The sequence below is a fragment of the Sciurus vulgaris genome, assembly GCF_902686455.1.
Source record: "Sciurus vulgaris genome assembly, chromosome: 4".
NCBI lineage: Eukaryota > Metazoa > Chordata > Mammalia > Rodentia > Sciuridae > Sciurus > Sciurus vulgaris.
The window spans coordinates 121955813-121982297 of NC_136464.1; the positions used below are offsets into that span (position 1 = coordinate 121955813).

Below are 26485 nucleotides of genomic sequence, written 5' to 3' on the forward strand. Positions count from 1 at the left end.
GCCTGTGATTCAACTTCTCAAATCATCAACAATCAAAGTCATTTTATTATAATAAAATATTACATGAAATATTGCCTTAATGAATGCACTTTTTTCCTAATCAAAGTGAAGTTAATCTGAAATCCAATGGAACTTTAAAAAGAATGGGGAAGAGGAGAGGAATAATGCTTTCAAATGCAGAGCTGTAAAGAATATTTCTAATCGAAAGTTCATGACTTTTCTAGTAGCTGTAATGGTCCAACAGAGTCTACACCAAAAGTTCTATCTATGATGGTTAAACTGGTGTAATATTTTTGCATTGGTGAATTCTGAAGTTAATACACATGATTCTCGTTTTTTGGTTTTTTTTTTTTTCTTTTCTTTTTTGATTCATTGTACACAAATGGGGTACAACTTTTCATTTTTACTGGTTGTACAGGGAGTCACACCATTTGTGGGTAAAAATATGAGTACATAGGGTAATGATGTTTGTCTCATTCCATTATCTTTCCTCCTCCTTGTCCCCTCCCCACTCCTCATTTCCTCTACACAATCCATTCTTCCTCCATTGTTCCCTCACTCCTTCCTCCCCATTATGTATCAATCATTAGCAGGAAGAATGAAGCGGGAGGTATCACAATACCAGAACTTCAACTATACTACATAGCAATAGTAACAAAAACAGCATGGTATTGGCACCAAAACAGACAGGTAGATCAATGGTACAGAATAGAGGACACAAAGATGAACCCACATAAATAAATTATCTCATGCTAGACAAAGGAGCCAAAAACATACAATGGAGAAAAGATAGCTTCTTCAACAAATGGTGCTGGGAAAACTGGAAATCCATATGCAACAAAATGAAAGTAAACGCCTATCTCTCACCCTGCACAAAACTCAACTCAAAATGGATCAAGGACCTAGGAATTAGATCAGAGACCCTGCACCAAACAGAAGAAAAAGTAGGCCCAAATCTAAACCATTTTGACTTAGAACCAGACTTCCTTAACAAGACTCCCAAAGCACAAGAAATAAAAGCAAGAATCAAAAAAAATGGGATAGATTCAAACTAAAAAGCTTTTTCTCATGTTTCTTGGTTATATTCTATTCAGCTGCTACAGGGTTGTCCTATAATTCAGCAGTCCTTACTGAGTCACAGAAGAAACCTAACAAGGTTATAAAGAGATAGACCATATTTGCAAAGTGACTGCTTAACTGAAAAAAAAATTTAACAGAGGATCACATTGCCTGCAGAGAAGTGGCATGTGCTGTATACCTTATTTTCCTAACATGTTCACATAATTAAATAAGAACACTGGAAATTTTAATTCATTTATATATATTATATATATATATTTATACATACATACATATATGAGACAAGATTTTTTTAAATTTTGTATATATTTTGTTGCCATATATGATACAGTTTTTATTCCCATTCAGTTTACCTAAATAGGTTATAAAACATCCAAAATTTTGCTTTTCTAACAAACATATTTTCCTTTAACTATATTTCATTGCATTTTCAAGGCACACATCAAATTTTGATAATTTATGATTTTGAATTTCTCTACAAAATCTACTTAACTTTCAACCCACAGAATTTGAAAGCAGTAATACTTGAAATATGAATTTAAACAATATAGTATTCCATTGCAAATTCTACTTAATCGTGTTTCCACTTCAAACTCTACATGTTTATATTACTGTCAAACTTTAACATAATAGTCCAAAGGGCAAGCGTTATTATAAGTTCTACAAGACAATATCACAATAGATTTTTTATTAAATATACTTGAAATTTTGTTTGAAATACAATCTGACTAAAATGAAATTATGCATACTTGCAATTTCAATTATATAATCCAATTTCATATTTAAAGTGAAATTCTTCACAGAGTAAACCGTACCAAAAACTAAATAACTTTTATTTCTTAAAATTTTTGCAGAAAATAAATAGGTAAAACACTTTGGGAAATTAAATTGCATAGCAAAATGGCAAAAAAAATGTTTTCAGTCTGCTTGATTTTATTCTCTGAGTTGTACGTTCATTGAAATTGCAATTTATTTGTAACTATATTTAGTGAAATGCATTTATTCTTAAAACAATTTTTTTATAAACAAATTGTCTTTATTATACCTTTTTCAGTATGAAAGAACGAATATCCTAGTGTTTCCTCTGCAGAGAAATCACAAGATAGCTATATGATTCTAGTTCTTGGGCATGGTTATTTTAAAGCAGCCTTTCAGTGTTGGGCTTATGTGGAGTTTATATCATAATAACTTTGGGTCAGCATGCACAGCAAGGTGAGTCTCTTGAAGTAGTATTAAAGGACAAGCTGTAGTCATGCTATTTTTGTGGTTCCCAGACTCATTCTCCAGGAGCAAATACTTCCTGGATCAAATATTTATTTCATATTCACTATTGTTTAACATAGGGACAGAGAAGCATGCACTGCCCCATATGTCCTGAGCATTTAAAAATCTCCTTTATAACAATGAAGTGAGGGATCTTTTGATTTCCAGTTCTTGTCTACTGTTATATTGGTTATCACAAAACAAAACAAAACAACCTGCAATTAATTGTTCGGAGATCCAATTCCCCAGAACCACTAACATTTTATAAGGAGTTAAAAAAGGAACCTGACTAACACTCAAGGATGATTAATTAAATTCTGGTCAAATTGTACTCAGGTATTGAATTCTTACCTAGGATTATTGAGGAACTGTTAAGGACTGAATTCCTGTAGCCACTAGTAGTCACATGGTACAGTCCTAACTCCCAGTGTGATGCTATTTGGAAGTAGGACCTTTGGGAAGTAATTAAGTTTAGATGAGAATAAAACACTAATGATGGAATTATTGCTCTTAGAAGAGGAAAGAATTTTCTTTCCACATCCATGCACTGAGGGAAATTCTTGTGAATACACAGCAAAGTGGCTGTCTATAAGCTAGGGAGGGATTGATCTCTCATCAGAACTAAAAAGTAATTGTAAAGATAAATAATTTAATGTTAACAGAAAGAAAGAAGCTATCATTTTAAAACACAGCAGAACCATGGGACATTGAAGTATCACAGAATGACTTTGTACAAATGAATCTTATTTTAAGGTACTTGGTGGACACTGCCCATGTTATATTTCTCTAACTGATGTGTAGGTCTTGGGTGCATACAACCTGTTCCAAATACCTATTTGACTGTAGAGAATTTCCAAAAAAAATTTTTTTTATTGTAAACAAATGGGATACAGGTTGTTTCTGTTTGTACATGGAGTAACAGCATACCATTTCCACATTCATACATTTACACAGAGTAATGATGTTTGATTCATTCCGTTATTTTTTTCCTTCCCCCCCACCCCTTCCACCTCTCATTTCCCTCTATACAATCCCTCCTTCCTCCATTCTTGCTCCCCTCCAATCCCCCATTACGTGTCATCATCCGCTTATCAGTGAGATCATTCATCTTTTGGATTTTTTAGATCGGCTTCTCTCAGCATGATATTCTCCACTTTCATCCATTTGCCTGCAAATGCCATAATTTTATTATTCTATATGGCTGAGTAATATTCCATTGTATATATATATACCACAGTTTCTTTATCCATTCATCAATTGAAGGGCATCTAGGTTGGTTTCATAGTCTGGCTATTGTGAATTGAGCAGCTCTGAACATTGATGTGGCTGTATCTCTGTAGTATGCTGATTTTAAGTCCTTTGGGTATAGGCCGAGGAGTGGGATAGCTGGGTCAAATGGTGGTTCCATTCCAAGTTTTCTAAGGAATCTCCACACTGCTTTCCAGAGTGGATGCACTAATTTACAGCCCCACCAGCAATGTATGAGTGTACCTTTTTCCCCACATCCTTTCCAACACCTATTGCTGCTTGTATTCTTGATAATCGCCATTCTAATTGGGGTGAGATGGAATCTTAGGGTGGTTTTGATTTGCATTTCTCTTATTACTAAAGATGTTGAACATTTTTTCGTATCTTTGTTGATTGCTTATAGATCTTCTTCTTTGAAGCGTCTGTTCATTTCCTTAGCCCATTTGTTGATTGGGTTATTGGTATTCTTCGGGTAGAGTTTTTTGAGATCTTTATTGATTGTGGAAATAAGTGCTCTATCTGAAGTATGAGTGGCAAAGATTTTCTCCCACTCTTGTAGGCTCTCTCTTCGCATTGCTGATAGTTTCCTTTGCTGAGAGAAAGCTATTTAGTTTGAATCTATCCCAGTTATTGATTCTTGCTTTTATTTCTTGTGCTATGGGAGTCCTGTTAAGGAAGTCTGATCCTAAGCCAACGAGGTAAAGATTTGGACCTACTTTTTCTTCTATAAGATGCAGGGTCTTTTCTTCTATAAGATGTCAAGGTCCTTGATCCATTGTGAGTTGAGTTTTGTGCAGGGTGAGAGATAGGGGTTTAGTTTCATTCTGTTGCATATGGATTTCCAGTTTTCCCAGCACCATTTGTTGAAGAGGCTATCTTTTCTCCATTGCATATTTTTGGCACCTTTGTCTAGTATGAGAATATTGTATTTATTTGGGTTTGTGTCCATGTCCTCTATTCTGTACCATTGATCTACCTATCTATTTTGGTACCAATACCATGCTGTTTTTGTTAGTATTGCTTTGTACTATAGTTGAAGTTCTGGTATTGTGATACCCCCTCTTTCATTCTTCCTGCTAAGGATTGCTTTAGCTATTCTGGGTTTCTTGTTCTTCCGGATGAATTTCATGATAGCTTGCTCTATTTGAGTAAGGTACATCATTGGGATTTTAATTGGAATTGCATTGAATCTGTATAGCACTTTTGGTAGTATGGACATTTTGACAATATTAATTCTGCCTATCCAAAAACATGGGGGATCTTTCCATCTTCTAAGGTCTTCCTTAATTTCTTTCTTCAATGTTTTGTAGTTTTCATCGTAGGACCTTTTACCTCTTTGGTTAGATGGATGCCCAAGTATTTTATTTATTTATTTTTTTTTGAGGCTATTGCAAATGGAGTTGTTTTCCTCATTTCCCTTTCAGCTGTTTCGTCGCTTACATATAAAAATGCTTTAGATTTATGCGTGTTGATTTTATAGCCTGCTATTTTGCTGAATTCATTGATGAGGTCTAGAAGTTTTCTGGAGGAGGTTTTTGGATTCTCTAAATATAGAATCAAGTCATCTGCAAATAATGACAGCTTAAGTTCCTCTTTTCCTATTCGTATTCCTTTAATTTCTTTAGTCTGCCTAATTGCTCTGGCTAGAGTTTCAAGTACAATGTTGAATAGAAGTGGTGAAAGAGGACAAACCTGTCTTGTTCCCATTTTTAAAGAAAATGGTTTCTGTTTTTCTCCATTAAGAATGATGTTGCCAATGGGCTTAGCATAAATAACCTTTACAATGTTCAGGTATGTTCCTACTATCCCTATTTTTTCTAGTGTTTTGAGCATGAAAGGGTGTTGTATTTTGTTGAACACTTTTTCTCCGTCAATTGAAATAACCATATGGTTCTTATCCTTAAGTCTACTGACATGATGGATTACGTTTATTGATTTACGAATGTTGAACCATCCTTGCATTCCAGGGATGAACCCCACTTGATCATGGTGCACAATTTTCTTAATATGTTTTTGGATATGGTTTGCCAATATTTTGTTAAGGATCTTTGCATCTATATTCATCAAGGATATTGGTCTAAAATTTTCTTTTCTTGATGTGTCTTTTCCTGGTTTGGTTATGAGGGTGATATTAGCTTCATAAATGAGTTTGGTAGGGTACTCTCCTTTTCTATTTCCTGGAATACTTTGAGAAGTATTGGAATGAATTCTTCTTTGAAGGTCTTGTAGAACTCGGCTGAGAATCCGTCTGGTCCTGGGCTTTTCTTGGATGGTAGATTTTTAATGTCTTCTTCTATTTCATTGCTTGATATTCATCTGTTTAAATCGTGTATGTCCTCCTGGTTCAGTTTGGGAGGAGCATATGTCTCTAGAAATTTGTCAATGTCTTCGGTACTTTCTATTTTGTTGGAATACAGATTTTCAACGTAGCTTCTCATTATGTTCTGTATCTCAGTGGTGTCTGTCATGACATTTCCTTTTGCATTATGTATTTTAGTAATTTGAGTCTTCTCTCTCCTTCTCTTTGTTAGTGTGGCTAAGGGTTTGTCTATTTTGTTGACTTTCTCAAAGAACCAACTTTTTGTTTTGTCAATTTTTTGAATTGTTTCTTTTGTTTCAATTTCATTGATTTCAGCTCTGATTTTAATTATTTCCTGTCTTATACTACTTTTGCTATTATTCTGTTCCTCTTTTTCAAATGCTTTGAGCTGTAAAGTTAGGTCATTTAGTTGTTGACTTTTCATTCTTTTCTGGAATGCACTCCGTGCAATGAATTTTCCTCTTAGTATCGCTTTCATAGTGTCCCAGAGATTTTGATATATTGTATCATCATTCTCATTGACCTCTAAGAATTTTTTAATCTCCTCCCTGATGTTTTTTGTTATCCATGTTTCATTCAATAGCATATTATTTAGCCTCCAAGTGTTGGAGTACTTTTCCTTTTTTATTTTGTCATTGATTTCTACTCTCAGTCCATTATGATCTGATAGAACACAAGACAGTATCTCTATTTTTTTGTATTTCCTAAGGACTGCTTTGTGGCATAACATATGGTCTATTTTGGAGAAGGTTCCATGTGCTGCTGAGAAGAAAGTGTATCCGCTCGTTGATGGATGGAATATTCTATATATGTCTATTAAATCTAGGTTATTGATTGTGTTATTGAGTTCTATGGTTTCTTTGGTTGGATTTTGTTTGGAAGATCTATCTAGTGGTGACAACGGTGTGTTAAAGTCGCCCAGAATTATTGTGTTGTGGTCTATGTGATCCTTGAAATTGAGAAGGATTTGTTTGATGTACACAGATGCATCATTGTTTGGAGCATAAATATTTACTATCGTTATGTCTTCCTGATTTATGGTTCCCTTAAGCAGTATGACATGTCCTTCTTTATCCCTTCTGACTAACTTTGGCTTGAAGTCCACTTTATCTGATATAAGGATGGAAACCCCCACTTTTTTACTGAGTCCATGTGCGTGGTAGGTTTTTTCCCATCCTTTCACCTTTAGTCTGTGAATGTCTTTTTCTATGAGATGAGTCTCTTGCAGGCAGCATATTGTTGGGTCTTTCTTTTAAATCCATTCTGCCAGTCTATGTCTTTTGATTGATGAGTTTAGGCCATTAACATTCAGGGTTATCATTGAGAAATAATTTGTATTCCCAGTCATTTGGCTTATTTTCGGTTGTTAAGTTGGCTTGGTTTCTCCTTTGAGTGTTTTTTCTCTAAGGTAGTTCCTCCCTTTGCTGACCTACATTGTTGTTTTTCATTTCCTCCTCATGGAATATTTTGTTGAGAACATTCTGTAGTGCAGGCTTTCTATTTGTAAATTCTTTTAACTTTTGTTTATCATGGAAGGATTTTATTTCATTTTCAAATCTGAAGGTTAGTTTTGCTGGGTTTAGGATTCTTGGTTGGCAACCATGTTCTTTCAGAGCTTGAAATATGTTGGTCCTTCTAGCTTTTAGAGTCTGGGTTGAGAAGTCTGCTGCTATCCATGTTGGTCTCCCCCTATATGTAATCTGATGCTTTTCTCTCGCGGCCTTCAAAATCTTATCTTTATTTTGAATGTTAGGCATTTTCATTATAATGTGCCTTGGTGTGGATCTGTTGTGATTCTGTGCATTTGGTGTTCTGTAAGCCTCTTGTATTTGATTTTCCATTTCATTCTTCAGTTTTGGGAAATTTTCTGATATTATTTCATTGAATAGGTTGTTCATTCCTTTGGTTTGTATCTCTGTGCCTTCCTCAATCTCAATAATTCTTAAATTTGGTCTTTTCATGATGTCCCATAGTTCTTGGAGATTCTGTTCATAATTTCTTACTATCTTCTCTGTTTGGGCGACTTTATTTTCAAGATTAAATATTTTTTCTTCGTTGTCTGAGGTTCTGTCTTACAAGTGGTCTAGTCTGTTGGTGATGCTTTCCATTGAGTTTTTTATTTGGTTTATTGTCTCCTTCATTTCAAGGATTTCTGTTTGGTTTTTTTGAGAATCTCTATTTCTTTGTTGAAATGATCTTTTGCTTCCTGCAGGTGCTCTTTCAGCTTATTGGTATTGTCATTCATTACCTGCATTTGCTCTCTTATCTCATCCTTTGCTTCATGAATCATCTTAATCATGTATAATCTGAAGTCCTTTTCTGACATTTCTTTTAACATACTGTCATTGGATTCTATTTCTATAGAATCTAGATTTGTTTGGATCATTTTCTTCCCTTTTTTTTTCATGTTGTTCATGTATCTTCCCCTCTAGCAGTGCAGATCTGAGGTATTGCAGATTTCCCCCTATAGGCTTATAGTGGCCCTATAGGTTTCCAAAAGCCTTTCTTTAAGGGGAGATTAATATTAGCAGTGCCCAAATCAGACACTATGCAATCCTAGACCAAATAGCCCCTATGGGGTCAATAACAAAATTGTCATAATTAATAAAGTGAGTTCAAATATTATCATCGGTAAAACAAGCAGGTTTGCAATAAGGTCTGCAGTTTCTAATGGAGGACAAAGAGTATGCAGAGGGATGTAGAATGTGGCTGTTAATGGGATGAGAAAAGAATATACAGAAGTTCTAGAAAATAGAAAGTGTGAGAGTGCAATCAAAAGAAATCAGATGTTAGCATGCAAAAAAGGGAGAAAGAGACTCTGAGGGAACAGGTAAACAAAAGGAAAAGAGAGCAAGAAAAGTAAAGAAATAAAAATTAAGTTTTTTTAAACAGGAGAAAGAAGAAAATCTACTGTATAGCAGTCATATACTAATGAAACCTCCCAGTGTTCAGTACCCTGATGCATGAGAAGTACCTGAAAATGAGCTTCAAGCCTCCAGCAGGCGTCTCAGGATGGGATTTGCCCCACCCAAAGATTGGAGCCACGGCTTCCAGAATTATCCAAGATGGCTGCTCTGGCTTCGAAATGTGTTGGCAAATGGGGAGCTGCAGCTCAGGGGTGGACGTGGTCAGCTGGAGGTCCTGGAGGCGGGATGCAGTTGTCCGGCAGGGGTCCTGGAAGTCCCGTGTGTTTGGTGTGGTTGTGGGATCCTGGAAGCGGGGTGCAATCAGTCCTTCTGGGGTCCTGGTGATAGGGCGCAGTCAGTTGGTCTGGGGGTCCTGGCAGCAGGGAGCGGTCAGTTGATGTGAGGGCCCAGAGGCAGGGAGTGATCGGTCAGGCTGAGGGATCCTGGAGATGGGACTCAGTCAGTCCGGCCAGGGGTCCTGTGGGACCTAGCTGTTGTCTCAAAATTGCGGCAGCCACATGTAATCAAACCTGCAGGTACTGTAACGGTGAACTTCCAGGCAGTAGCAGGCAGCTGGTGCTCCACTGGCGGTTGGCTATCAGTTTGCTGACTGTTGTTTGACGATCAGGAGGTGAACCTCGAGAGTTGGGTGATGGATAGGAGTAAGGCAGGCAATGGATCCAAAAATTTTTGTTTCATATTTCTACACAGGACAAATTTCTAAAACTAAAGTATGTCTTATTTCTCTTTAGTTGAAAGGCATGGATTCAGAGATTCTTCCCTTAGAAATTCATGTAATGCTAATAGTTCCCCATAATGTCCTTTAAATTGAGTCACAGAAATTTTATTTTTGGTCTTTCTTTAAGAAAATGAACATGCTGAAACATTATAGATTTGTAAATAATGAAATGCTTTTTTGAGGTTTAGAACCAAATTAATACTTAAGATGCAGTTGATAATTATTCTAAGTGTGAAAACATCCAAATTATTGATATTGACAAAGTTTCAAGGACTTTTCATTTGTAAAATAAATTATGTTAAGATTATCAAAATGGTATTTGTATTTATTATTCTAAGGGAAAAATTCTAATTTGAAATTATTATATAAATATTTGCAGACAAACAACTTTTCTGGTTTGGATCTTTAATGTTCCTCTAAAAATTCATGTATTAGGCAATGCAGGAATGTTAACACATTAAATAACTTGGTAACCAGAGCTGTAAACTCACCAGTGGATTAACCCATTTGATGGATAATAATTTGAATGGAATACTACATGGTAACTATAGGGAGGTGAGGCATGGCTGGAGGAAGTGGGTCACTGGTAGGGTAGCCTCAGACTATATCTTGTCCCTGGCTCCACTCTCTCTTTCTCTGCTTCCTGGCGGCTTCCATGACCTGAACATCTTTCCTACACCATGGTCTTCCGTCATGATATTTGACCTATCCTCAGATCCAGAGCAGTGGAGTCTGCTAACCATGGACTGAACCTCTGAAACTGTGAGCCCACAATAAACTCTTTCTCCTGTAACTTGTTCATGTTAGGTATTGTGGTCACAGTGATGAAAAGCTGACTAGCAGATTTATAAGTATTTTATTATTTATAAACGAATCCAATTTTTTTCTAAATTTGTGAAGCAAAGAAGAAATCACATTAACTTAGGATTCATTAGAATTTAAGAATGTTAAAACTACATTACTTTTGCTATCTTCTTTTCAATGGGTAAAAGAAGCATATTTGAGTTATTCTTGGAATATTCCAAGAAAATATAAAAATAGTTGAAGTTTAAAAACTGTGCATTTATACTCGAACTTGGGATAAAATAATAATACTAAAACATTTTGTTAGAGGAAATGAAACACAAACAGTGTTCATGGTATCCATAAGTAATACATAGTTACAAGTAATAATTTTAAAATATAGAATAATACATACCAATGATTATGAAAAATTGAATTCCTTTCAAAATATCTGACTTTGAGAAAATGGTTAGGAGTATGCCAAAGTTCAGATATTTTACACAACATTTGGTGCATATAAAGAAAAATATCATTTAAGGACTAAATACCATTGCCATTTTATAGAAGCATAATACATACTTTAATTTTCTTTTACATATATTCTTTGTCATACTTTGAAATAAATGATTCATATTGTAATTTCCTTGTGCATACATTTGTAAATAATGAGTAATTCATTTCCATTTAAAATTTATTACTTAAACAAATTATAAAACTAGGTACTAAAAAGTTGACTCTCCTCTGATTCTTTATTTCCACATAACTCCTTAACTTACTTTAACAATCAGCTGTTATTTATAAATAATTTGAAATAAGTCAGATATATCTTTGCATTTGTTTAGATTTATGTAACCATGTAGTATTCCCATAGAAGCTCAAATCAGATGTTTTCTTAAACTTTAATATCAAATGTATATATCATGCTACTGAATTTTAACAAAATATATTTCTTGGGAAAGAAATAATATCTTTCTATTGCATGCACATTCTTGTTTCTCTGTAGTCTTTTGTATTACACATATCATTTAACTGAAAAGGGGACTTTTGTTTTTCAGTCTCAACAAAACTTAGAACAGGAAAACATGATCCAGATGGCTAATTTTTTAAACAACATGTAATTTATTTTATTTTAGCAAATGTTATCATTTAAACAACATTTAAAATATGTAACATGTAGTATACTCTATTTCCTTATATGTATTTAATATATAAAACTTTAAAAACTAAGAAAAATTTGAAACATTTCAATGACTAATATTTGTAGCATTTTTCTTATTTTTGAAAATTAAAAGTTATTCAAGAATTTCATTAATTTCTAATAGTCTACTGTTTAAAACTTGTCCAAAGAAATAAAAATTGTAATGTGAGCCAATATTATCTGACCTTTTTGATTTGCAGCACTGGAATAATTCAAGAGATTTAGCCTCAGAAGAGATCATTTACTGGAATTTAACATAAACACTTTTGTATGTTGATAATGCTAAACTATTAAATTATAACTTATTGGTTCCATATTACTACTATGCAAACTTTGAATTTTAAAATATTAGATATTTAACCTGTTTCCATTTACTAAAATTTTGTGTTGATATTATGTCATACTGATAAAGCCAAAAAGAAGTCAAGTTAATTATAAGCTACAATTAATTCGCCCTGAGTTAAAAGAGTTATCTAAATATCAGGAATAGTATATGAATTGTTTTAATATAAATGACCCTTTGCATTCATAAATCAAAACTTTAAAATATTTAAATCAGCTTATCTTAAACTAAAGCCATCACCCAGGTTTTCAGTTAAACTTTTTTGATCCTAGAATATAGTTTTCCAGGAAAAAATGACATGGAAAAGAGCTCATAATTTTTAAAAAATGTTCTCTTTTATTTCTAATTTCTTACCCATCTACATGATATTTTTATAAATAATTAACACCAAATACAGTGATAATTTTTAATGATTGATAATCCCAAATTTTCCCAAAGAGATGAAAAGAGGAAAGAAAAAAGAATTTATGAGAGGGCGCATCATATATATAAATTTGTAAATATATAAATCAATCATAAATTCACTTATAATTTAATTACAAAATAATTTATACATTGTACATATATGTAGCTATATGAATTAATCACTGTAAAGCCCAATTATTTTTCTTTCAAAAATAGAAAGAGAAGGCTTAGATTCAAGAGAAACATTTTGATACATATGTTAGAAATAAATATCCTTTTTGGTAATAAAGAGCAAAAACTGTTACTAAAATGTTGAAATAGTAGTTCTTCAAAAAATTCATTAATAATTACCTATTTCATTCCAAATTATTTTTTTTTAATTTAGTGTTCAGAATAAAAGAAGATCGTAAGACAGCTGATGTTTTCATATATAAGAAAAGAAATAGAGCCAAGAATGTGAAATTTTCACTTACATATTTCCATAGCATCTAGTAACTAATACATTATACTCCTTATTCTGACTTAGACCTACTGTCATTCTTTATAACTTTTATATATGAGTATTTATGTGTTTTTACAGTCTTCCTATTTCCTCTAATAGTAATATAAATAGGTTAAGTAAATTTATTTCAAGTTAAAATTATGGTGTTACATTGCTTATTTAATTACATGTTGCCATTATGTATTAATGTATTCACTTAATGAATATTTGTGTATGGATGATTACTTATCAATGTACAAGAAAAAAACAGTGAGTCTTTGTTAAATCTTCAACTCATTAATTTTAAATATATATATAACAAACCAGTATCATTAAAAATAAAACACAATTCATGAAAAAAAGTAAGATTGAAAAAATTCAAGGAATAAAGGAACCTAAAAAAGTACTGAGGAAGAGGGAAATTAAAGATTTGAAAGTGTTAAAAGTTGTATACAAAAGATTCATAGACACTAAAACTTGTAGTAGCAAAAGAGAGACAATATAATTTAAAACTCCTGGTTTTACTCTATTGTTCCCTTTGGTGCAGAATTTTTGGCATTAAAATTTCTTATTTTTCACTATTGGAAACTATTACTTTGCCTAATAAGTAGCTTTTAAATTCCTTCCATATTTTAAGAGCTATTATGAGGAAACTGTTTACATTTTCATGGAGTTACTTTGGATTTAGAATAGAATTCAACTATATTTGAAAGATCTTAATTATGTGAATACTTATGATAAGTTCACTGAAGGTTATTTTTAATTTTCTTAACCAGACATGTTTATGAATAACATAAGCAATTGCACTTGATTTATAAACAACTCTCTAAGAAGAAAGGAAATGGAAAAATTGATCTCTAGAACTTTTTGCAATAAGTAGTAAGATCATGACAATATTGAATTAAAATATGTACTGCATTCCTCTTGGAAATGTGCATTTTATTTGTATTTATTTGTCAATATAACGAATTCCTACACTCCTTACTCCTCTCACTATAGGAGTACTATCATAGGCTTTAATATTTTTAATTATTGATGCCACATTCTTATTTTTTTAAATCATTATTAATAGTGATTACATATTATTCACAGATCTTGGCTGACCTAGAAAACCATGCACTATTTAAGAATGATTTGGAATGTCAAAAGCTGATTCTGGAAGCAATGAAATATCATCTACTGCCAGAAAGAAGAACTTTAATGCAAAGTCCAAGAACTAAACCCAGAAAATCTACAGTTGGAACTCTGTATGCAGTAGGAGGAATGGATAACAACAAAGGTATATAATTTTAGATCTTTATTAAGACAAACCCTGTGCCACACCATGGCTTATTATTTTATTATTATAATCTGGATAAGTCAATAATGCTTGCATAAAGTTAGCTTTAACAATTATTATTTAAGTTTAAGGGAAAATTAAAGACCATTTGTTTTTCTGGTCTGTATTTTCCATTTCTGTTTATTCATCTTCAAATTCTTTATTCATTTCTTGTGCATTATATACAAAATTTCAAATGAAATGAGAAAAGAATTAAAACTTTGAAAACACAGGCCAATTTGTTGCATATATTGAAAAGTGCATTTTAGATATAAATAAAAGAAACAGAATATGTCAGGGACATGCTTGCTGCAGTACAATGATGATAAGATTCTGCATTTGAGAAGCTGAGACATTCAGATAGAATTCAGACAAATAGACAAGTATAAATTAGTGTAATAACAGTGGTAGTTTTAGTTCATGAATTTAATGTGTGTACTTATCTAACCCTTCAAAAAGAAGTGTTTAAAAGTTGAACACACACATTTAAATATTTTTTCCTTACTTTTCTATAGTTATTGGAAACTAATCTCATGAATATTTGTCCTCTTTAGGTTTCTTATGTGTGTCTGCCTTTTGTTGAACAAATATACAATATGAAAAAGTATAATTTGATATATTTGTATGTAAAAAGTAATATAATTAACTAAAATATATTTCAAGCACACACTAAAATGTAATTGGTAACAACAGTATAGGTATGTATTTAGCTTCTTTTGAAAGAATTTTGCTGTTAAAGAAACAAAATGAAGCAACTAAACTTATTGTGACAGGAGATACCAAAATAGCATATAAAGAAAAACTAATTATATAATAGGAAAGAACTCATATTTCTATATTTTATCAGTCAAAAAGATGTCCTATGACTGATAGACGGTTCCCATGGCTTTTGTTTTTGAAAAGTTTAACTCCTATATACTAGGAAGTTAAGTTCTAGTAATTATAACATTAAAATGAGCACTAAAGTATTAACATATGTAAGTTAAAAAAATTAAAGAAACTAGAATTCCTTTATAGTTACATAGTAAATCAAGAGAATAAAGGGGCCAAATGTATGACATTGCAGGAGATGATTGTAACTCCTTAATAAAAAAAAAAAATAATAAGGTACTGGGAGAAGGTGCTAAACTATAGAATACATTGTTATAGAAATTAGGAAATGCCTCTAAACTTCATTGAAGCAAATGGAATCTCATTCATTTGGGTTAGTTTTTGTTTCAGTCAGCTTTCTCACTGCTGGACCTGACCAGAACAATTTAAGAGGAGGAAAATTTTGTTGGCTGTTCACAGTTTCTGAGGTCTTGAGCCCTAGATGGTCAACTCTATTGCTCTGGACCTGAGGTGGGGCAGAACATTATGGCAGAAGGGTGTTGAAGAAGAAAGCAGCTCAGGACATGGCAATGAGGAAGCAAAGAGAGCTCCACATATCAGGGAAAAAGTATAAACCCCAAAGACACAGCCCTAGTTATCCACTTCCTCCAGCTAGAGGAAAGTAACTGCCTATAGTTACTTTCCAGTTAATTCAGATCATTGGATTAATGCACTGTTTTAGTTAAAGCTCTCATAATATAGTCATTTCACCTCTAAACATTTTTGTATTGTCTTACACGAGTTTTTCACGGACACCTCATATCTAAACCATAACAGTCTCTTTCTAAAAGGAAAGAATCGAGAATTATTTTGATGGTTACTTCTATGTTTCATTGTGACTAGGTTAGGGATACTCAGGTTGTTGCAAAATATTATTTCTGATGGTGTTTCTAGAAGAGATTAGCATTTTATTCAACAGACTGAGCAAAGAAGATTGAATATCATATTTCCTTCACTAATGTAGTGAACATTTTCCAATCCCTTGAGGTACTGGATAGAGCAAAAAGGCACAGAAAAGAATTTACTTTCTCTCCTGGAGGTGAACATATATCCTTTGTCCTCAATCTTCATAGTAACAGATTTTCAGAAACTCAAACTCCAGTAATTATACCAGCAGTGAACTTTACTCCCCCTCCCCCATGGCCCCATTGCCTCCTGTTCTCGGGTTTTGGACTCCAGAATAAGTTACATTGCTGTCTTCCCTGATTCTGCAGCTTAAAGTGGACTTTTTTTTTTTTTTTTTTTTTTTGAGTATCAGGGATTGAACCCCAGCGGCACTCCACCACTGAGCCACATCCCAGCCCTATTTTGATTTTATTTAGAGAAAGGATCTCACTCAGTTGCTTAGTGCCTTGCTTTTGCTGAGGTTGGCTTTGAACTTGTGATCCTCATGCCTCAGCTTTCCCATCCACTGAGAATATAGGCATGTAACACAGTGCCCAATTAGTGGGGACTTTTTAATCTCCATAACTGAGTGAGCCAATTCCCATAATTCTGTCTTACAAATCTATATACCATATTAGTTCTTTTTCTCTAGGGAACACTGACTAAGGTGTTGATTGTTTATATAAAACTGACCCAAAATATATTTTAACTTTACAAAAATTTTACAGTAACTTTACCACAGAAAGACATTACATATTTTTTATTCTTTCTTTGCTATATATCTTTCTTCCAGATACATTCTATGGATGACAAGTTTGTGGACATTATGATTTCATTTAAAAATGTATTTTCTACTTGAAGAAATAATATAGTATCCTAGCTTTCTTACCAAATTATAATATCAGGACTATTGAGAAAATCTAATATTACTTCAATTAATAATAACAGCTTTGGCTTAATGAAATCTGAGTTTTAGTCATTATGATTGATTAGTTGATTCATTCATTCATTCAAGAAAACTAATTAAGCATCTATTCTGTGCCATGACATCAGCTCTAGAAAATTACTCTTTACTTAATTCATGAGTAGTGTTGCAATTATCAAATAAAATTAAAACAATTTTCTAAAATATGAAATACACATAACTGTCAGTTAAAAGCAATAGATAACTTGTTGCTTTGAGAACTAAAGAAATGACATAAATGAATTCTGTCCCTTCTCTCCATTTTCTTTCTCAGAGCCTCACTTCTTTAATATACCATCAAATGCTATTATTTAAGATGATATTATGGAAGTTTTAAGAGAAGGGATAATGGTTTTAAAATGTCTTTTTAAAGTGATGAAACAGAAAATGTCTTATCAGATAAAAATCTTCTGACCAACAAATTGTTAGAAATTATAGTAAAATAAAAACAAAGAAGATTTATCTCAGTCAAGAAAGCAAAGGTATTGAAGATTTATCTCAGTCAAGAAAGCGAAGGTATTAACCTCCATCTACATTGTCCTTATGAGAGTAATAAATACCAAGTAACATATACTATATGATGTAATATTCTATGCCCTGGAAAAGAAGCAGAAACACATGATTATAATGTTGTGGTAAGTTAATTTTATTTGTTAAATAATCTTATTTTAGGGACTTCAATAAATACATTCCCCCTAGTCTCAGATTTTTATAAATATGAGTCTATACATAATTGTCTAATTTCGAAGTCAAATGAATATCATTTGTTTTTAAAGAATGCTTATTCTGTGGGAAAATGCCCATATAATATCAATTCCATTTGCACATTTGCAAAGAATGATATTTTTTATAAAAAAACAAAAATATTAATTGAACATTAAACAATAAATTCATATTAACAAGAAATCACTGCAATTTTGAAGAAGCAAAGCATATGACTAATTTGAGTTTTTTATCTGTTTCATACTTTATTTTATTTAACTGATTTCCACAGATTACTAAACATCATGAAAATTTTCTTTCTAAAATTTTTATGTGATTCACACATTATTTCAGCAGGAATGTATTTTTCAAATAATTACATTTATCTAATCCTATTTAACATTAATTTTTTCAGTAATATGATTGGCATATTAGGTAGATAAATCCTGTGACTGTAACACAGTTGCTGCAGCGTAAAATAATAGGAAAATACACAGTCTATTGAAATATTTGCCAGAATTTGAATATCTCTAATCTCACATTGTTGTCTTCTAAAATTGAAGAAATTCTTTGAAAATTAAATATCCTTTGAAATTCCTGAATCTCTTTGATTTTGGAATGAATAATGCCCATTTAGTTACTGCTATAGTTATCCAGTAAGGTAGGAGCTTTAAAAAGTATGAGAATATAGGGATATTTAAAAAGATATTCCTGATTAATTCAGCATAAAACATGGGAAAATTAATTGAGGAGACTTTTAAAAATACCATATCTTAGTAGTATGTGAATTGTACCTTAGATAAAACTCATAAATTTAGATAAAAATTTTAGCACTTAAAATCAATCTTCAGAGAAATTGTTCTTCCTGGTAAATCAGAAACTTCTAGAAGCCCAATTTCTCAAGTCATTTAAAGTTCAACTAGGACATTTTCAAGGTAATCCTTGTATAAGCATCATGATTTTATTGCTTAAAAAGTGCTTTCTACATTTTATTAACTTATCTGTAAATAGTTATTAAGATTTTTGTCTTAAAATTGTGTCCCCTTTTCTGGAAGGGTAATGAGACAAATGGAACAAACATGAAAAAGAAAAAGAAAACCATAAAAAGTAAGAGAAATAAAAATTTAAAATATAGCAAACAATTTAAAACTTGCATGACTAATTTGAAGATCTATGCAAGAGTCAGCGTGATCTTCTGTAATTATTTATCTATTTATATTGTGGCTTTGAAAGGTCTATGCAGTTTCATTGGGTTCCTCTTCAGCTCCTTAATTACTTGGATTCAGATGATATCTCATGGATTTCATAAACTCTAGGAATAACAGTGGCAGATGTACTGCAGATATTATGAAATTTCATAGCATTGCTTTTTTCTGTTCTTTCTTTTTCTATTAACAGGTACCTGCATTTAATAATTATGCACATCTTATGTGCATATTTTTGTGTCAGTTTCTGTGTTAAGAACTGGTAGAGTACAATGGAGAGCATGATCCCTCACTCACAGAGCTACCAACTTTATCTGGGAAAACAAATTCTCCCTGCGACCTGTGCAGGGGGGATTCAGCAAACCATATAGAGGTGTGGGCCAGCTAGAAATAAAAGGTTGAAAAAATAGTATTAAGAAATAAAGACAAAGAACATAGGAAACATAGTTTAATGGGGGCTTTAAGGATGGAAAAGACCTGATGGGTTTGATCCTAACAAAGGAAAAAGGCCAGTGAATGTTTTATTTATATTGAAACACATCAAAGGGGGATTTATTGTGAGAAAAACTTTCAAGATAAACAGAAAGCTAGAGGCCATAGAAAACTGACCTGATTAGAGTAATTCGTCCTCTTCCAGGCAGCTGGCAGCTGGCAGCTAAGAGTATTTGACTTACTGATATCTCTTTTCACCTCCTGGGAGTTGCACATTTGGACCTAAGGCTGTCTAATCCAATAACTTCCACAATATCATAGAATTCTCTTTGAGCAGGTCATTGCCAAGGCAATCAGCAGTCTCAGATGGGTGAGATGACACCAAGAGTTCTCCAAGGCACAAACCACCACTTAGAGATGACTCAGACAAGCCTACAATTCATGCGAGGCTCCCAACAGCAAATAGTAAACAAAATAACTAAAATGAACATTACAAAAAGGGAAATGTAAATGCAATGAATACAAGGTATAGGTACCAGTCTAGCCTAGAAGTATAGAAGTATAATAAAAGTGGTTTTTTTCATCAAAATATAAAGAATTATTAGGCATTAGTTTAGAAAATTATTTTTAGCAATAATCATGCCATGGACAAACCTCATTGGCTATGATACAGCCACTGCACAAAGCTATAGAAAATTACTATAAGAGGAATATGGCTAAAAGAAAAAGACTGCATATCTATCAAATATAAAGGTGTACATTTGGAGGAACATGGCATCTTCAAGGAATGGGAGAAAACCATTATGGATGGAATATAACCAGTAGGTAAAAAAAACACACTAGTGGAGAAAAGACACAAACTAATTTTAGCAGAATATTTAGCAGGTTCTATTCTACTCCATAAGTATTTATAGGCAAGTGATATTCTTATGGAGAAAGTGGCTTTTTAATTTTTTTTTTATTTTTACAGACTGCATTTCGATTCATTGTACACAAATGGGGTACATCATTTCATTTCTATGGTTGTGCGCTATGCAGATTCATACCATTCATGTAATCATACATGTACACAGGGTAATAATGTCTGTCTCAATCCACCATTTTTCATATTCCCCCTCCCTCTCATTTCCCTCTATGTAATCTAAAGTTCCTCCATTCTTCTCTCACTCCCCACCCCCCCACATCCATTATATATCATCATCCACTTATCAGGGAAAACATTCTACCTTTGGTTTTGCGGAAAATATTTTGAAATCAGAGAAATACCTGTTCAAATCCAGGTACATCACCTAATATTTTTAATCCACTTTTTCTCAGCATTATGCTTGATTTTTGTACAAAAATGATGAGAAGGAGTATGCAAAGACAACTAATAACAGAGAACATTTTAGCAGGCTTGTTTTTTACTAAAAAGTCTACCAGTTCTCTGTAGTAACCTGGTCTGAGTTTCCTAATTGAATTATGGAAAAAGAACAGTGTAGAAACTTCAGAAGTATGAGAATACAAGGACTCCCTGAAATAATAGCAATCTGCTGATTGTGGTGTCTTATTTCTGTAACCCAGTGATTTGGGAAGCTGAGGAGAGAGAATTGCAAATGCAAGGAAAGCATCTGCAACTTAGCAAAACCCTGTCTTAAAACGGACATCATTACCCTATGTACACGTATGGTTACACAAATGGTATGAATCTATATCATGCACAATCATAGAAACAAAAAATTGTACTCCGTTTGTGTACAATGAATCAAAATACAGTCTGTAAAAATAAAAAATAATAATAAAAACGATGATTGAATGGGGCAAAACAGCTTTGCTTAATGAGATAAAAATAATAAAAAAATAAATTTAAAAGGTTCAGGAATTAACTCAGAAGTTCAGTAACCATGAGTTCAATGCCAAAAGTAATAAATAAACAAATAAGAGATAGTGATGTGATGCAGGGCAGGAATAAGACCACAAGGTAGTCACGTAGATTATACATACATGAACACCATATGTGTAAGGTAAATGTCTTTTAGGCCAGTTCAAACAACATTCAAGAATGATGAATCAAGAAAAAAAGAATTAAGTGATAAATGGAATCTTGTAGTATATTTTTTTCAAGCATTATAGTTTGGACTTTGAATGTCTCCCAAAGGCACATTGGTTGAAGGTGTGGTCCCAACATATGGTGATATGGAGAGGTGGTGTAACCTCTAGTAGTTGGGGCCTAATCAAAGGAAGATAGGCCACTGGGGACATACTTTTGAAAGGGATATTGGAACTCTGGCCTTCTCTTCTCTGTAAAGGTTAATTGGGGTTCAGATATAAGGGCTAAGGGGAGAGCAATAAAGAGGCAAGCACGCAGGATGGCAAAGAGTAAAAAGTGGCTTCCATGGGAAAGCCAGTTCAGTTTTATTATCTATTCCAGGGTCATATCAAGTTGCATTAGGTTACATAGTACAGTTAGCTTTGAGCATGTGCAGATCACATAACTTGCTTGCTTCTCAAAGTTCACTAGTACCAAATGTTATTACAATAAGATAATATCTCCAGGTCTCAAGGACAGAGGAGTTGCAGACATTTCTAAGCCATTCAAACAGGGCTCCCCTATTGTGTCCTAAGGAGTTTTCTTGACTCAAGGACTTTTGCTCCCCTGATTTGACCTGAAATCCCTGCACCTCTCTTTCTTTTAGTTTATCCAACCTCTGAGTGAATGAATTCTAGGTGAAAAATCAGTGTGTGGGAGGTAAACCTATTATGATGTATGAATTGATTTTTTTCTAGAAAGTATAGATAACTGTAGTCATCATTAAATTATGCAGGGTGCCATTTTCAATACCTTCTCAAAAAATTCTGTATTAAAAATTACTTTATTATGAGCAATTTCTAGTATAAAGTAGAAATAATTATAAAATGAACCACAAGTTGTCATTACATTTAAATTTCCTTCTTATGTAGAAAGATTGAATATTTTTAATTTTAATTTGTTAACCTATTTAATCATGTAAATAATGTTGACTTGTTACAGATTATTTCTTTTTCTAATTATTACACATTTTATTTCAGTTTCTTGAACTAATGGGTTGGCTATACCCTAAAATAAAGTGTTCAATACAGACAGCCTATCAGACACTTTTGTCGTATGGTTTATTTTCAAAGGAATAATTTTAGTGATTTAGAGCATTATAGTAAAAATCTAGTAAGCAGCATAAAATCTCTGGCAATTTCTGAAAGAATGATGAATATTATATAAGAAGATAAACAGACTCTGAATACCATTAAGTTCTCTTAAATATAATTTACTTTCCTTAGGCAGCATTTAAGAGTAAGAGAAAATCATCTTTCAAAAAAGAATTAGATAATTTGAGACTAAGACTAGGTATTTATTAGTATTGCCCTACTCCTGTTTTGCTTTCAATATTTATAACAGGGCCACTAATTTTTAGTGGTCCCTGAATGTCATTTTATTTTCACTTAAGAAAAACTAGCTTAATCTAGTTCTCAGATAGATCTATGCCTTAGAATTATTCATGAGCTAAGTTTAGCATCTTAGCTTCCATTTTCTGCCTCTATGTATGTCTCATGGTATATCTTAGAAATCAGAAAATGCCATAAAAGATGAACAGCAATAATCAACCAAACTATTTTCTGAGGGATTCAAGTCTAAAGTTCTGACTGCCTGGTTGCCCTGAACAGCAGTTGTTACCCCCAGTCCCACTACACTGCCCAGAGGCCTCAGCCAGCACACATTGCAAAGAACTCTCTGTCTAGCACTGTTCGTGTATCAGCCATTTCTCAAGGGGAAAATGGCAAACAGTACTAGGCTCATTTCCATTCATAGTCCTTTTATAGTGGGACTTGGCCTTTTAAATGTTAGCCATCATTTTTTTAATCTTCAACCTCTTAGAAGAGCTCATTTTTTTGTATTGAAAACTGAAGCTTAATTGAAAACTGAAGCTTTATAGTTACTCTTTGGAGGATAGTTTTCTGATACACAATAATCCATCATGGTTAAAAGCAGAGCCACCTATGTATTTTTAATTTCAAAATTTTCTATCTGAATCTCAAATTCTTTTTTCAGATTTTTATAATAAATTTTATGTAGTTTTCATCTTGTTATTTATTTATTTACTTAGCTTCATGTATTACTTCTTACCTATAGATATCCATTTGCCTCGGTTTCCATAGGTGATTTGTTCTAGGACCACTGAGATACAAAAATCCGGAGATTTCAAGTCCCTTATATAAAATGGCACACTATTTCCCTATAACCAATACGCACCCTGCTATATACATCTCTAGGTTACTAGATTACTTACTAATATAACATAAGTGCTGTGTAAATAAAGATTATAATGTATTGTTTAGGGAATAATAATATGAAAAAGTCTGTACATACTCAAGAAACATGCAAATTTTCCCCTAATATTTTCTATCAATGGTTTGTTGAATCCATGGATACAGAATCCCCAAATATGAAATGCTGACTATACTTCAGGTTTATTTCGTATCCTGTGGCCAAGAATGCCAACACCTAAAAGCTTTGGGGGAACAAATCTACTATTCATTGTTTCTAATGTTCTCGTTCTTGTTAGTTTCATTCTTTGTGTGTTAAATAATATTATTCTGAAATCATAGTTAATTTTCTTTCCTCTGTGAACTTTTGCACGCCTAACTACAGATGTTTTCCTCCAATATGAATGAGTCTGCTTTAACCCGGAACCAAGGGTGCCCTTAGAGCTGTGTCAGTCTTCCTTAATGAATCAGGTTAATGCAGTGTCTCTGGTTCCCTGTTCTCCCACCTTCTGTCAGGCCAAAGGCAGATGCTCCTGATCTCATCAAGGGTATACATGGTATACTCATCTGCCCTCTGAAAGTGCTAGCTTCCATATTAATTAAGTTCCCAGATCTCCCATCTCTATTTTTTCAGCTACTTGACTGTGCCCTTGAGGATTTCTCTTATTTTCACTTAAGTCTAACAATGCAAAAAATTATGCAAGGTGAATACAAATAGTGATTGTGTTCTGCATATGTCAAAAAGCTAGAAGAATGGATTTCAAATGTTTTCACCACAAACAATAAATATGTTTAACCTGATTACACATAGTATACATGTACAAAACATCACATGGTACATATAGTCAGTCAGCTTTCTGGCACTTAAACAAAATACCTGAGAAACAAAAGGAGGAAAGGCTTATTTTGGTTAATGCCTTCAGAGGTTTTAGGCCATGGTTGATTGGCTCTGTTGCTTTAAGTCTATAGTAGCAGAGTATATCATGGTTAGAGTGCAACTTGGAGAAGGTGATAAATCGCAAAGAAGGAAAGACAGGAAAGAACTGGGGGTCCAAATATCCTCTTCAAGAGCATACAGCCAGTATGCTCTTCCATTAAGTCCCACCTACCAAACCTTTTATCACCTCCCAATAGTGCAGATTGATAACCAGCTTAACATATGGCCTTTAGGAAACCCTCCAGATCCAAACTATAACAATACCTCATTAATAAATATGCAATCTTTATGTTTTGTGTATCAGTTGAATATTTATTTAGTTAAAAAAAAATCTATTGTTGTAATTTGCCCAGGTGTACCAGAGTTATAATTTTAGGGCATTTCGGCATAAGTCTTCTATTTTCCAATGGACAGAAATCTCCTGTTTGTTTGGGTTTATTACGTGTTTTGTTTCATTTCATATATTTTGAGGTTTTCAGATTAGTTTTTAGATTACTTGTTTTGTAAGTAATTACTTGTTTTGTAAGTACTTGTAAGTTTTTAGATTACTTGTTTTGTCTTATAACTTTTGGAAATTTAATGTTATGTTCACAGTTAAACTAATAACAACCTACATTTTTCAGGAGTTTTACATGTTTGGAAAGTGGACTGTTGATATTTCTAAGTTTAATTAAATTTGGAGTATTCACAAATTTGGAAGTATTATATTCACAGTTCTATATTTTACATCTCAAATTAGAAATAATCCTATCTGAAAGTATTAAATGATATTATGTATTAAATTAGACTGGCTCTAATTAAAAAACAAATTATCATTCATTAACTATTTGATCCAATCCCACACATCTTTTAGTAATGATTGTAATTCAAAATGCAGAGTACAAGTAGAAATCAATAAAAGTCTTGGATCTAAGGAATCATTAGCTAACATTCAGACCTAGAAGCACAAATTCATGTTTACCCATTTGTTCTACATTAATTCTCACATACATACAAGAAGCATTAGGTTTGAAGTATAATACTTTACTTATCAGTACAAATTTAATACTAATATGAAATTCCCCCATATTTATAATATTTTAAAGATGTGGAAGTAGAAAATTATTGTTACCTAAATAATTTTCCCATTTCTGTCCTTCACACTGAAAACAACATTATGGATCAAGAATATTTGTCCTCAGTAGCTGATAATCTGGAAATAATTAGATGATTTCAACGACGAAATATATTGTAAACACCTACTGCCATATACCTCTATATACAAAATTTCATTAACTTCCTATAACGAACTTATGTTGAGAGTATTTTTCTAGATTATTTTCATTATGTTAGAAGTTAAGAAACTTTCTTAATTTCTACCATTTAGTAGTTAAGAGGAAGGGTAAATCCAGGGGCCTGTATAATTCAAAAATTTGAATTCTTCTTACCTTTTTATTCACATTTCACCTGAAATATGATAAAATGACTTGTTTTTAAATGCCAAGAAAAACCCTGATATAATATAAATCTAACAATTTTTTTTCTTTACGTTTTTACTGAAGATCACACCTAGTTCTCTAATGCACTAAAGTAAACAAAAAATACCAGGTCAGCGGAATAAATTTTGTTTTATGATTTTAGAGAAAATGTTAAGAATATAAGAATGAAACAATTAAATACACTCTGTGATATTTATTCCCTTTCCTGTTTTGTAAATTAATTTTATACACATAGAATTGTTTAAATGACAAAAGCTATATAGTAACATCTTAAAATTTCATGTATGACTATAAATTTACAAAGCTATATTTAGTATATTTTGGTATATTTTTATTTTTATAAAACAAAAGGCCTTGCTGTAATAAAACAGTTTTAAATTTGATTTTTATGTTCATGTTTTTGTCCTCAAAGAATAATTTATGTGAAAAAGGCAACTTTCATATTTTTAATTGAAAAATAAAAAATTCCATATATCTATATTATATAGCAGGTTGCTTTGCATGTTGTATAATGGCTAAATTGAACCATCTAACATATGAATTACCTGGTATACTTACTTTTTTATTGAGAACAGTTAAAATCTCTTTCCTGGCAATTGTCAAGTAGAAAATAAATTATTACTGTACTCATGATGCTATACAGTATATCT

At 32.5% G+C, this 26485-nt stretch overlaps 1 protein-coding gene across 2 annotated transcripts in view; it reads left to right on the plus strand.

Moving 5' to 3' along the window:
* Positions 1-26485, plus strand: part of KLHL1 (kelch like family member 1) — a 425106-nt gene that overhangs the window by 259611 nt on the left and 139010 nt on the right. For both annotated transcript variants that reach the window (XM_079135882.1, XM_079135883.1), the window contains one exon: positions 13859-14045. In XM_079135882.1, the coding sequence (XP_078992008.1) occupies positions 13859-14045 (187 nt within the window). The remainder of the gene's footprint in view (positions 1-13858; positions 14046-26485) is intronic.